General features: G+C 39.1%; 2 protein-coding genes across 2 annotated transcripts; both read right to left on the bottom strand.

The window, feature by feature from the left end:
• Window positions 1-6,384: 6,384 nt before the first annotated feature.
• LOC115410952 (pyrin-like) lies at window positions 6,385-8,551 on the bottom strand. The gene has a single exon (XM_030122795.1). The coding sequence runs from the start codon at window positions 8,462-8,464 to the stop codon at window positions 7,328-7,330; it is 1,137 nt and encodes a 378-aa protein (XP_029978655.1). The 5' UTR covers window positions 8,465-8,551; the 3' UTR covers window positions 6,385-7,327.
• A 2,283-nt stretch (window positions 8,552-10,834) lies between these two features.
• LOC115410951 (E3 ubiquitin-protein ligase TRIM39-like) lies at window positions 10,835-14,064 on the bottom strand. The gene is made up of 2 exons (XM_030122794.1): window positions 13,960-14,064; window positions 10,835-13,116 (listed from the first exon to the last, which is right to left on the bottom strand). The coding sequence occupies exon 2, from the start codon at window positions 13,112-13,114 to the stop codon at window positions 11,822-11,824; it is 1,293 nt and encodes a 430-aa protein (XP_029978654.1). The 5' UTR covers window positions 13,115-13,116; window positions 13,960-14,064; the 3' UTR covers window positions 10,835-11,821.
• Between the last annotated feature and the right edge of the window lie 488 nt (window positions 14,065-14,552).

The raw sequence follows: 14,552 nt of genomic DNA, 5'->3' as shown, positions 1-14,552 counted from the left end.
GTCATCCCTTCTTCCTGTGTCCTTTAGCCTTTCGTCATCCCTTCTTCTTCCTGTGTCCTTTAGCCTTTCGTCATCCCTTCTTCTTCCTGTGTCCTTTAGCCTTTCGTCATCCCTTCTTCTTCCTGTGTCCTTTAGCCTTTCGTCGTCCCTTCTTCTTCCTGTGTCCTTTAGCCTTTCGTCATCCCTTCTTCCTGTGTCCTTTAGCCTTTCGTCGTCCCTTCTTCTTCCTGTGTCCTTTAGCCTTTCGTCATCCCTCCTTCTTCCTGTGTCCTTTAGCCTTTCGTCATCCCTTCTTCTTCCTGTGTCCTTTAGCCTTTTGTCATCCCTTCTTCTTCCTGTGTCCTTTAGCCTTTCGTCATCCCTTCTTCTTCCTGTGTCCTTTAGCCTTTCGTCATCCCTTCTTCTTCCTGTGTCCTTTAGCCTTTCGTCATCCCTTCTTCCTGTGTCCTTTAGCCTTTCGTCATCCCTTCTTCTTCCTGTGTCCTTTAGCCTTTCGTCATCCCTTCTTCTTCCTGTGTCCTTTAGCCTTTCGTCATCCCTTCTTCTTCCTGTGTCATTTAGCCTTTCGTCATCCCTTCTTCTTCCTGTGTCCTTTAGCCTTTCGTCATCCCTTCTTCTTCCTGTGTCCTTTAGCCTTTCGTCATCCCTTCTTCTTCCTGTGTCCTTTAGCCTTTCGTCGTCCCTTCTTCTTCCTGTGTCCTTTAGCCTTTCGTCATCCCTCCTTCTTCCTGTGTCCTTTAGCCTTTCGTCATCCCTTCTTCTTCCTGTGTCCTTTAGCCTTTCGTCATCCCTTCTTCTTCCTGTGTCCTTTAGCCTTTTGTCGTCCCTTCTTCTTCCTGTGTCCTTTAGCCTTTCGTCATCCCTTCTTCCTGTGTCCTTTAGCCTTTCGTCATCCCTCCTTCTTCCTGTGTCCTTAGCCTTTCGTCGTCCCTTCTTCTTCCTGTGTCCTTTAGCCTTTCGTCATCCCTTCTTCTTCCTGTGTCCTTTAGCCTTTCGTCGTCCCTTCTTCTTCCTGTGTCATTTAGCCTTTCGTCATCCCTTCTTCTTCCTGTGTCCTTTAGCCTTTCGTCGTCCCTTCTTCTTCCTGTGTCCTTTAGCCTTTCGTCATCCCTTCTTCTTCCTGTGTCCTTTAGCCTTTCGTCGTCCCTTCTTCTTCCTGTGTCCTTTAGCCTTTCGTCGTCCCTTCTTCTTCCTGTGTCCTTTAGCCTTTCGTCGTCCCTTCTTCTTCCTGTGTCCTTTAGCCTTTCGTCATCCCTTCTTCTTCCTGTGTCCTTTAGCCTTTCGTCATCCCTTCTTCTTCCTGTGTCCTTTAGCCTTTCGTCGTCCCTTCTTCTTCCTGTGTCCTTTAGCCTTTCGTCGTCCCTTCTTCTTCCTGTGTCCTTTAGCCTTTCATCGTCCCTTCTTTTTCCTGTGTCCTTTAGCCTTTCGTCATCCCTTCTTCTTCCTGTGTCCTTTAGCCTTTCGTCATCCCTTCTTCTTCCTGTGTCCTTTAGCCTTTCGTCGTCCCTTCTTCTTCCTGTGTCCTTTAGCCTTTCGTCGTCCCTTCTTCTTCCTGTGTCCTTTAGCCTTTCGTCATCCCTTCTTCTTCCTGTGTCCTTTAGCCTTTCGTCGTCCCTTCTTCTTCCTGTGTCCTTTAGCCTTTCGTCGTCCCTTCTTCTTCCTGTGTCCTTTAGCCTTTCGTCGTCCCTTCTTCTTCCTGTGTCCTTTAGCCTTTCGTCGTCCCTTCTTCTTCCTGTGTCCTTTAGCCTTTCATCATCCCTTTTTCTTCCTGTGTCCTTTAGCCTTTCGTCATCCCTTCTTCTTCCTGTGTCCTTTAGCCTTTCGTCATCCCTTCTTCCTGTGTCCTTTAGCCTTTCATCGTCCCTTCTTCTTCCTGTGTCCTTTAGCCTTTCATCATCCCTTCTTCTTCCTGTGTCCTTTAGCCTTTCATCATCCCTTCTTCTTCCTGTGTCCTTTAGCCTTTCGTCCTCCCTTCTTCCGGCTCTTTCTGTCTCAGCTCATTCCAGTCTTTCCCGGTCCCTCCAGTCCCAGGGTTCGGTCCTGCTGCTTCTTCCTGTCAAACCTTTGACAGCCGTGGTATTTTGGCGCTGAGCTCATCCACAGCCGATGCCTGGTGGCGGTGGGCATCCCTCCAGCGCCAACCCCAGCCGAGCCGGCCCGTCTGCCCGCCTTCCTGGCCAAATGAAATTAGAGAAGACATGATGGCACAGTCATCCTCTTCCCCACCCACGGGCTGATTGTATTAACTGAGCAGAAACTCGATTTGGTACTTTTCTACGGCCACCGGAGAGGAATTGATTTGGATTTAGTCTAACTGGCTCAGCCACATGTCCTCATCTGACAGGGATAATTTGTGGGGAGGGCTAGTAGTGGGATGGTGCTAGTGTTGGAGGTTTAGAAGAGGCTAGCAGTGTGCCTATATGAATATGTCACAGTCAACTTCAGCTGGACCACTTTAATATTCCCCTGAAGCTCAGAGCTGCATTTTTTGACACTGACACCTTTTTCATGAGGCTGGATATCACAGGTGTCAAATATGCGGCCCGAGGGCCAAATCCAGCCCACTAAAGGGTCCAATCTGGTCTGTAGGATAAATTTGTGAAATGCAAAAATTAAACAAAAGATATTAATCATTAGTGTAAAAATCATGTTATTTAAAGTTCCAAACATACACATATAAACTTTTTTTTTTCTTCAAAGTGGGGCTTTGCCACATATGTGCTGATAATATCTAGTTTAAATATGGATATATGAATATGTTATTATTATATAGGACAATATAGAATATTATATGCATTTATATTATGTATGTATATGTGTTTTTTTTTGTTTTTTTTTAAGTTTTTAATAATATCTGGTAGGATACGTTGTAAATGGGAATTATCATATTAGTGTATATAGAAAAAAGGATGTGTGATATTGTTATACTATTATTATTATTATTATTATTATTATTATTATTTTATTATTACAAAATAATAATCGCTATATAGTGATCATAAGGAATAGTAATTGGGGGTAGGAGTACATAAGTTTTTGCTTCTTCCCACTCCTTTTCGGGCACGTATAATTCCATTTCATTTGTTTTCTTTATCTTCTTCTTCTTCTTCTTCTCATTATTATTATTATTATTATTATTATTATTATTATTATTAATTATTTATTATTACATTTATTTATTTATTGTTTGTTTGTTTGTTTGTTTGTTGTTTGTTTGCTTATCAATCATTTATGTACCAGTACTTTTACCAGTACCAGTACTATTTTGCTGGTTGATTTTTGTTTTTAATTCACTGTCGACATGTTCGAAATAAAGATTTCCTTCATTCATTCATATAAACCAATTAGATCTCAGTTGGGTCAGACCACAAAAATACTGTCATAATAAGCTATAAATTATGACAACTGCAGATTTGATCTTTGTTTTAGTGTAAAAAAAAAACAAGTAAAATTACATGAAAATGTTTGCATTAACAAACTATCCTTTTACAAAAAACATGTGAATAACCTGAAGAAATATGAACAATGAGTAATGTTCTGAGAAAAGTAAATGCAATTTCATCCATATTCTGCCTGTTACTAAATGTTTGGTGTATTTGTATTTGTAATGTAAGTTGTAATGCACATGTGTAAATGATAAACTGATAAACTGAGGCAGAATATTGTTAAAATTGCACTTGTTTTTCTTAAGACATTTCAAGTTGTTCACGTTGTTCAGATTTTTAAAGAAACAATGTAATTTTACTTATTTCACTGGTATTATTTTATTGGTCCGGCCCACTTGAGATCATTTTGGGGTGAATGTAGAACTGAACTAAACAGAGTTTGACAGCCCTGCTGTATATGAATCTCATAGATGGACATGGGTCTGTCCATGAAACTGGGTTTATTTGCCATCTGTTTAGGCCCAATAACAAAAGGTAAATGTAGACATATTTACCCCCAGGATGGACCAATGATGACCTCAGATAAATGCAAAAAAAAATTATACTCTTTACTTTGATCCATCCCATAATTAATGAGTTTTCAATCCAATATTGGGTCCAAAAATAGGACCCAAATATGGACATTAAATCCCCCAAGGTGTCAGTGTATGGAAGTAAATCTGTCTCATCAGATTTTGAATTCTAAAAGTCATTGAATTTCTAGCACTGAATTTTTTTTGCACTGAAGTTAAGGATCTGATTTTTTTTTTTTTTTTTTTTGTGCTGAAATTAAGGATCTGAATTTTTTTTTTTTTTTTTTTGCACTGACATTAAGGATCTGAATTTAATTTTGCACTGAAATTAATATCTGAAATTTTTTTTTCTCTCAATTTTACTCTGTTCATAAATTTAGAATTAAAAAAATTCAGTTGCAAAAAATTCTGATCACACATCCGGCACACCATGGATAAGTAATGATTCGATCTCAAGTTGAACTGACATCCGGCCAATCAAGTTATGTTAGGTTAGTCATGTGACGCCGAAAAAAATTTAGATACTTAATTTCAGTGCAAAAATATTCAGTGCTAGAATTCAGTGGCTTTTATAATTCAAAATCTGATGAGACAGATTTACTTCCATAGTTTTTCTAAACCTAAATAAATGCCCAAAAATTATACTCTTACTCTGAGCCATCCCATAATTAATGAATTTATAATCAAATATTGGGTCCAAAAATAGGACCCAAATATGGACATTAAATCTCCCTAGGTGCCAGTGCATTAGATATGAAAACGTGTATAAATGGTCCTCTATAGGCTATAAATAATAATAATAATAATAATAATAATAATAATGATAATAATAATAATAATAATAATAATAATAATAATGATGATAATAATAATAATAATAATAATAATAATAATAATAATAATAATAATAATAATGATATATCTTATTTATAAGCGCCTTTCAAGACACCCAAGGACACTGTAAAACAAGATAAAATGCAAAGAAATAAATAATAGATAAAAGGATAATTACAATGTACAGAAACTAAGATGTAAAATGCAGAGTAAAACTTATGGTGGGTAGACTACTCTGAAAAGGTGAGTTTTGAGACAAAAAAATAAAGAAAGAAATAAACTGTTCAATGTGTGGATCCTAGTGGTTTTTCTAATCCACAAGTGGGTTTTTTATCAGTCTCAGTCTCATCCCAGGTTTGGTGTGGAACCCATCGTGTCCACTGGTGTTACATGCAGAACCTGAACATTTAAACACAAATAAATTGCAAGTGATTTTGCAACAGTGGTCATTTTTGTCAAACACTCTGCCTTGGATATTTACTTCATATCTCAAAATGTACCAGTGAGGAAATAAAAAGATGTCGAAAAAATAGTAGTGTGTAATTTTCGTGTCCTTTTCTCTCGGTTCTGTCGGGGTAATCACTGCTGTAGAATCACCGGTGCACTGCTGGAATACTGACTGGTCCTAATTTCAGGGAAAAACTTCGATATCACTGATTGGTCTGTGGATTTGTCCTGTGTAATAGTGTAGGTATTGGAAAAAAAAACCCTGGAAGAAAAAGACGGAGGAGTTCATTATATAAACCTGGTGTCTGAGTTACATGTGGATTTAGGTATGAGCGTCAAATCAAAATGTGTTTTATCTGAAAAATAGTTTCTCTTGTATTTCAGTAAATATTTATTTTTAAATTAGACCCAAAGTGCTTCCAAACCTGCTTCGTAACATTGGTCTACATCTGGTTTGAGCGTTTAGCCCCTCTGTCCTGTTTATGAGCCAGTAGAAGCCCTAGAGCTGACAACACCAGGATCTGCTTATTATGAACCATCTGTTCAACAAGTACAACAACACCGACCCTTCTGGACGACTGAACACTGACAACAATCACTGACTACAGCCAGCTCTGGGTTTACACAGATGTTCCCTCATTTCCTGGTTTTACGTCTCACACAAGCGCAGATCGTACGCTCTAGTCGGTATTCGATTTGGTGTGTTCTTCACAGTTTTTTGACCATGTCGAGGAGACGGGAGCCGACTGATCAGTAGGGTTACCTTTACTGGAGACGATCGACAGTCCAGTTGGTGTGTCTTCACCTTTAGAGTCAAAGCTTAAAGGTGGGGTAGGACATGTTTTCCTGGAGCGTTTTTTACTCTATTTCTTGTTCTATTGCCTGGATTTATTCATATATTGGTTTTATCAGGCTGCAGGGGCTTTGGTTGATTTATGACTGTAAAACTCTGCATTTTTACATCATTTTCTAGACTATTTACTCTAAACTATTTTCTAGACTATTACAGTTTTAGATTAAAAAAAAGACACACAAGACAAATCTGTTTACAGTTTAATATATTTATTGAAGTTTTACATTTTAATATTTCCATCTATTTCATCATAGTTTACATGTAAATACAAAGTTCAGATATTTGAGCAGAATCATCCAAATCAGTCAAAGGTTTGTGATTTATCAAATGGATTGATTGGATTTCAACTTCAGTAATTTTTTTTTAACAATATATTTATGAACACATTTTTTATATATACCCACACATACACTTGTAAATATAAACACATGTAGACCTGTACCTCACTCACAAAGGCACCGGCAACGTTACAAGTGTTACAAGTAGAAACAAACAAACAAACAAAAAATTACACATAAATAACACACATACACATCACAGACTTCTCAGCCATAAACATTTGTACATAATTTAAAGCCCTCTTACAATTACAGGTATTTGAACTCATTAACCCTTTTGTACGGTTTGCACAACTGAATATTTATTCCTCCTCATTGTCATTTGTTAAATCAACACTTGAACTTCAGTAAATTTACTCAGAAAATATTTGAATAACTGATGAATCATTTCAATATATTTGGTCTTAAATATTATGGTATAACCTCCGTCAGAGCTGAAAATAATTACAGTTTTTACAATAATTACATGTGTTTGTCTACGAACAAATAGAAAACAACTCAGCAAACATTTAATATTTAATGTTTTTTCTTATTTCAAATGCAGACAGTATATGAGTGTATTTATTAAAGCTGATGAACAGAATCTGTACTGTTATTATTGAATATTGAATTCTCCTGAACACTTCTATCATTTAAATGTATAAAATCAATCCCATAATTGAAACACATTCACAATCCCAACATTTTGAATTCCAGTTCACATTCAAACACCATCATTATCATTGGATTCAATCACAGACATCAGAATGAGTCAAACCAGGATTATTCTCAGCACTAATGTTAGTATTTCAGTGCATTTGGATCCAGATTCATACACGTTCAAACAGTTTACATCATCACTAAGTTTAGTGACTCCAGTAAATCTGAGAAAATCTGTGCATCTGATGAGTTTGTTCCTCAGTGTCTGACAGGAGTGATGATCAGAGGAGCAGAGTTTAGACCTCCATCATTAGAACCTGGACAGAATAATAGGAGGAGTTTATCACTGAAGCAGCAGCCAGTGAAGGAGTAGATGAGAACTGAAGAACCTACGTCATAAAAGGAGACCAGACCCTCCTCATAATCCACAAACACCCCCACCTTCTGAGGACCAGACTGCACAGACAGACGGACAGGAGGATCAGCACGAGCATAGTACTGATTTCCATTTATCAAACAGATGGTCCAGTATCCGTACTGAGGAGTCGGTCTGATCCATTTTTTTCTGCTGATGGACTCTCTGACCACTCCTAAAGTCCAGTAAGTCTTTCCTTTGACCTGAACCTCAAAGTAAAACCTGCCTGAAGAGAAACGCTGCTTCACTAAGATGCAAGAAGGAGTGAATCTCTGTGGATTGTCTGGAAGGTTCTTCCATTCATCACCATCATGAACCTGTTTTCCATCATCAGACAGGATGAGGGTAGGACCTGCTGTATCTGGATCCAGAGTCAGATCCACCTCATACTGTTGGACTCTCTTCAGTTCAGCTTCAAACACCTCCTTCTTCATGTCTTCTGTGAGTTTGTCCTTCAGCTGATGCACAGCTCTCACCACAGTCCCCTCATATGATGGATGGATGCTGACCTTTGTCCAGGTCTTCATGGATGGAGCAGCTTTGACACATGTGAACCTCTGGACAAAGTGGAGGTGGTCTTCAGAGCCTAAGAGCTGCTTCACCTCAGTGCTTCTCTTCTCCAGCTCACAGATTTCCTGTTCCAGCTCTTTGATGAAGTCTTCAGCCTGTTTCTTGGTGCTCCTCTTCTTTTCTTGGATCTCCTCAATGAGCTGGTCCAGACTTGTCTGAACAGTCTTGATCAGAGCAGTGTAGACCTTCACACCTTCTGCTGCCTCTCTGTCCGCAGCGTTCGTACTGACCTCCACTGAACATTGGATCTCCAGGATCTTCAGTCTTCTCTCCAGGATCATCTCCTCAATTTCAGCCTCTGTCTTCTTCAGCTCTGCCTTCTCTTCTTCATGTCTGAACTGAGCCACCAACTCTGAGATGAGAGCGTTGACGTACAACTCAGGTCTTCGGTCAAAAACCTTTTCACACATGGGACACTGATATGGGACATTAACCCTCCAGTGTTCACAGATGCAGGATTTGCAGAAGTTGTGTCCACATGGTGTTGTGACTGGATCAGTGAAGAAATCCACACAGATGGAACACAGGAGCTGATCTTCAGATCGAACACAACCAGCAGCAGCCATATCTATGGACCCAAAGAACATGTACAACACTGAAATATTTGAATTATATTATCAGTGTTTATCATCATGTGATCGTTTATAATAAGGAGACTCATAAAAGTCCTTTATGGTCTTCAGATAAATGTGACTGATCAGTCACATGACTCTACAGCAGTGTTTGAAATCCATGACGTCAATCCAATACTATGACTGTGAAATGTTCTGGAAATTAATTAAAGATTAATTGTAGAAAATATTAGTGGAAAAGAAAACAGGAAGAGACGAAGAACCAAAGTCCAGACCATCTAAAGGACATGGACTGGAATAATCTAGAATCTGTGTAAATGCTGTTGGTTTCTCCATGTGGTTCAGTGATAGGAACCATTTCAGCAGAGTGTGTGTGAAATGAATCCAGTTCTATGTGTGTGTTTGCAGTTAAAGCTGTAGATCAGCTCAGGTAAACTCACCCATGAGACTTGAACCAGATCTGATGAAGTGGTTTAAGGTTTGTTGGACGGTTCCACAGACACGTCTGCAGCTCTGATCACACTGAGAAGAACTTTGACCTTTGTTCTGTGGAATGTGGCTCCGCCTCTGATCTGTTTCCTGTTTGATGTGATGGTGAAATATGAGTGTGTGTTTTATTACAGAGCACAGACGACATGTAGAAGGGTTCTGGTTCTGGTTCTGGTTCTTTAAATGTATGTCAGTCTGCTGATGTCGGTGACATCAGTCTGTTTGGTTTGTTCTATTCTCAGTCTTTTTGGCCGATTCAACATGTGTAATCGTCCACTCCCCGTCATTCAGTCGGACCAATCTGATTGGTGGAGGGATAGTCCTGGACTAGTGAATGAGTGAAGGAGAAGTTTCCATGTGAATCCAGCTGTGCCAAGGTACTGCACACTATTACTGTCTTCTAGAATAGTCCATTCACTGCTCAGATCAGATCTGAATGAGTGACAGTCAGTAGTCACTTTTCCATTGACCCTCAAATTGCACAAATAGAACTTGTGCACAAAAATGTACCTAATGGAAAAATGACAATTCCGCGAAAAGTCTAATTTTTCCATTAAAAGTTTTTGCGCTGGCAAGAGGTGGTTTTTGGGGCGTAGCGCAATTGGTATATCACGCAAAAGTGTAACGGAAAGACCTTATTTCGCAACTAGTCATGTGAATTAAAAAAACGGATGTTGACAGTCGTTACAAAAAGCGAAGAAGAAGGAGAAACATGTTGCGGTATGTGTGGACACACCAGGAAACCACATCATTTTTTCATTTAGTACGAGATAGAGGCGTAATATGTAATAATAAGAATACATCTGTAAATCAACACCATATTTACGTTCGTCGCCATGTTTACGGAATGACTTCTAGTGTCATCTCATGATAATAAATAAATAAATCATCGCATTTGTGATTTAATGGAAAAACCGAAATTACGCACTTCTGTTTTTGTGATGTTTAGTAAATATCAGTAAAGTTTTGCACAGATGTCCAATGGAAAAGAGAATACTGTTGACTACGGACTTCATTCATTCCATCAAGTCAACACTGTTAGCATTGTTAGCATTGTTAGCATAGTGCGATTTCCCCTCAGTTTTCTCCTGTGTCATCTTTCTTCTTCCACCAGTAGAAGCCCTAGAGCTGACAACACCAGGATCTGCTTATTATGAACCATCTGTTCAACAAGTACAACAACACCGACCCTTCTGGACGACTGAACACTGACAACAATCACTGACTACAGCCAGCTCTGGGTTTACACAGATGTTCCCTCATTTCCTGGTTTTACGTCTCACACAAGCGCAGATCGTACGCTCTAGTCGGTATTCGATTTGGTGTGTTCTTCACAGTTTTTTGACCATGTCGAGGAGACGGGAGCCGACTGATCAGTAGGGTTACCTTTACTGGAGACGATCGACAGTCCAGTTGGTGTGTCTTCACCTTTAGAGTCAAAGCTTAAAGGTGGGGTAGGACATGTTTTCCTGGAGCGTTTTTTACTCTATTTCTTGTTCTATTGCCTGGATTTCTTCATATATTGGTTTTATCAGGCTGCAGGGGCTTTGGTTGGTTTATGACTGTAAAACTCTGCATTTTTACATCATTTTCTAGACTATTTACTCTAAACTATTTTCTAGACTATTACAGTTTTAGATTAAAAAAAAGACACACAAGACAAATCTGTTTACAGTTTAATATATTTATTGAAGTTTTACATTTTAATATTTCCTTCGATTTCATCATAGTTTACATGTAAATACAAAGTTCAGATATTTGAGCAGAATCATCCAAATCAGTCAAAGGTTTGTGATTTATCAAATGGATTGATTGGATTTAAACTTCAGTAATTTTTTTTAACAATATATTTATGAACACATTTTTTATATATACCCATACATACACTTGTAAATATAAACACATGTAGACCTGTACCTCACTCACAAAGGCACCGGCAACGTTACAAGTGTTACAAGTAGAAACAAACAAACAAAAAATTACACATAAATAACACACACACACATCACAGACTTCTCAGCCATAAACATTTGTACATAATTTAAAGCCCTCTTACAATTACAGGTATTTGAACTCATTAACCCTTTTGTACGGTTTGCACAACTGAATATTTATTCCTCCTCATTGTCATTTGTTAAATCAACACTTGAACTTCAGTAAATTTACTCAGAAAATATTTGAATAACTGATGAATCATTTCAATATATTTGGTCTTAAATATTATGGTATAACCTCCGTCAGAGCTGAAAATAATTACAGTTTTTACAATAATTACATGTGTTTGTCTACGAACAAATAGAAAACAACTCAGCAAACATTTAATATTTAATGTTTTTTCTTATTTCAAATGCAGACAGTATATGAGTGTATTTATTAAAGCTGATGAACAGAATCTGTACTGTTATTATTGAATATTGAATTCTCCTGAACACTTCTATCATTTAAATGTATAAAATCAATCCCATAATTTTAACACATTCACAATCCCAACATTTTGAATTCCAGTTCACATTCAAACACCATCATTATCATTGGATTCAATCACAGACATCAGAATGTGTCAAACCAGGATTATTCTCAGCACTAATGTTAGTATTTCAGTGCATTTGGATCCAGATTCATACACGTTCAAACAGTTTACATCATCACTAAGTTTAGTGACTCCAGTAAATCTGAGAAAATCTGTACATCTGATGAGTTTGTTCCTCAGTGTCTGACAGGAGTGATGATCAGAGGAGCAGAGTTTAGACCTCCATCATTAGAACCTGGACAGAATAATAGGAGGAGTTTATCACTGAAGCAGCAGCCAGTGAAGGAGTAGATGAGAACTGAAGAACCTACGTCATAAAAGGAGACCAGACCCTCCTCATAATCCACAAACACCCCCACCTTCTGAGGACCAGACTGCACAGACAGAGGGACAGGAGGATCAGCAAGAGCATAGTACTGATTTCCATTTATCAAACAGATGGTCCAGTATCCGTACTGAGGAGTCGGTCTGATCCATTTTTTTCTGCTGATGGACTCTCTGACCACTCCTAAAGTCCAGTAAGTCTTTCCTTTGACCTGAACCTCAAAGTAAAACCTGCCTGAAGAGAAACGCTGCTTCACTAAGATGCAAGAAGGAGTGAATCTCTGTGGATTGTCTGGAAGGTTCTTCCATTCATCACCATCATGAACCTGTTTTCCATCATCAGACAGGATGAGGGTAGGACCTGCTGTATCTGGATCCAGAGTCAGATCCACCTCATACTGTTGGACTCTCTTCAGTTCAGCTTCAAACACCTCCTTCTTCATGTCTTCTGTGAGTTTGTCCTTCAGCTGATGCACAGCTCTCACCACAGTCCCCTCATATGATGGATGGATGCTGACCTTTGTCCAGGTCTTCATGGATGGAGCAGCTTTGACACATGTGAACCTCTGGACAAAGTGGAGGTGGTCTTCAGAGCCTAAGAGCTGCTTCACCTCAGTGCTTCTCTTCTCCAGCTCACAGATTTCCTGTTCCAGCTCTTTGATGAAGTCTTCAGCCTGTTTCTTGGTGCTCCTCTTCTTTTCTTGGATCTCCTCAATGAGCTGGTCCAGACTTGTCTGAACAGTCTTGATCAGAGCAGTGTAGACCTTCACACCTTCTGCTGCCTCTCTGTCCGCAGCGTTCGTACTGACCTCCACTGAACATTGGATCTCCAGGATCTTCAGTCTTCTCTCCAGGATCATCTCCTCAATTTCAGCCTCTGTCTTCTTCAGCTCTGCCTTCTCTTCTTCATGTCTGAACGGAGACACCAACTCTGAGATGAGAGCGTTGACGTACAACTCAGGTCTTCGGTCAAAAACCTTTTTACACATGGGACACTGATATGGGACATTAACCCTCCAGTGTTCACAGATGCAGGATTTGCAGAAGTTGTGTCCACATGGTGTTGCGACTGGATCAGTGAAGAAATCCAGACAGATGGAACACCGGAACTGATCTTCAGATCGGACACGACCGGCAGCAGCCATATCTATGGACCCAAAGAACATGTACAACACTGAAATATTTGAATTATATTATCAGTGTTTATCATCATGTGATCGTTTATAATAAGGAGACTCCTAAAAGTCCTTCATGTTCTTCAGACAAGTGTGACTGGTCAGTCACATGACTCTACAGCAGTGTTTGAAATCCATGACGTCAGTCCAATACTTTGAAGTGTTCTGGAAGTTCATTAAAGTGTAACTGTAGAAAATATTAGTGGAAACAAAAGCAGGAAGAGACGAAGAACCAAAGTCCAGACCATCTAAAGGACATGGACTGGAATAATTGGATTTGATTTAGTGATTTATTCCAAACATGTAATGAAATTTAACATATATGCAAACTAGCAAAACATACATAATAATACAAACATCAAGAATCATAACAATCTCAGACAGAAGAACAGCACAATAGTTCCATTTACATTTAACTGAAAAGGGGATGGAAGAAGTGTGACTTATTTAATCCCACCCCCTCTCTCTAAAATATTATTAATAATATATATGTCCATCTTCCTTTTACAGTACTCTTAAATTTATATATCTATTCAAACACACACTCACACACATACACACACACACACTCTCATTCATCCATATACACATACATACGTTTATACATATACACACATACACATACACATATAATCTTTTACCAGTGCGTTTCTTAGTTGTGCTGGTGAATAAATAATCTAGAATCTGTGTAAATGCTGTTGGTTTCTCCATGTGGTTCAGTGATAAGAACCATTTCAGCAGAGTTAGTGTGAAATGAATCCAGTTCTATGTGTGTGTTTGGAGTTAAAGCTGTAGATCAGCTCAGGTAAACTCACCAATGAGACTTGAACCAGATCTGATGAAGTCGGTTTAAGGTTTGTTTGGATGGTTCCACAGACTCGTCTGCAGCTCTGATCACGCTGACAAGAACTTTCACTTCCTTTTCCAGGAAGTGATTGTTGTTCTGCTGAATGTGGCTCTGCCTCTGATCAGTTTCCTGTTTGATGTGTTGGTGAAATATGAGTGTGTGTTTCATTACAGAGCACAGACGACATGTAGAAGGGTTCTGGTTCTGGTTCTGGTTCTGGTTCTTTAAATACATGTGTGGAAGTGTGGATGTTTAGAAACAGCAGTCAGAGCGTTATCTGTCCAGTCAGCTGTTGAACCTGCAGTTTAGGTTCTAAAATACGAACAGATCCATGTATGTGTGGGCGGTTCACATGACTGAACACTTCTGTGACTGACCCGGATTTCCAACAGTCTGTCATTGTCATAATCTGTGCCTGTGTGACCCTCGGCTCCTCCCTCTCCACATTTCCTCGTTTGTCCATTATTTGACTCACCTGTTGGCGCTGCGTGGCTGCGGCCAATTATCTCCCAGCCTATTGAAGGCTTAGGTTTGCAGCCATGCAGTGCTGGTCCATTCTTC

The sequence above is a fragment of the Sphaeramia orbicularis genome, chromosome 20, assembly GCF_902148855.1.
Source record: "Sphaeramia orbicularis chromosome 20, fSphaOr1.1, whole genome shotgun sequence".
Classification (NCBI taxonomy): domain Eukaryota; kingdom Metazoa; phylum Chordata; class Actinopteri; order Kurtiformes; family Apogonidae; genus Sphaeramia; species Sphaeramia orbicularis.
The sequence above is the reverse complement of the archived record's forward strand: the minus strand, read 5'-3'. Positions and strand labels throughout refer to the sequence as shown.

Excerpts from the sequence above, each read along its gene's own strand:
- LOC115410952 (XM_030122795.1), bottom strand. The coding sequence starts at position 8,464 with ATGTGTGAAAAGGTTTTTGACCGAAGACCTGAGTTGTACGTCAACGCT.
- LOC115410951 (XM_030122794.1), bottom strand. The coding sequence starts at position 13,114 with ATGGCTGCTGCCGGTCGTGTCCGATCTGAAGATCAGTTCCGGTGTTCC.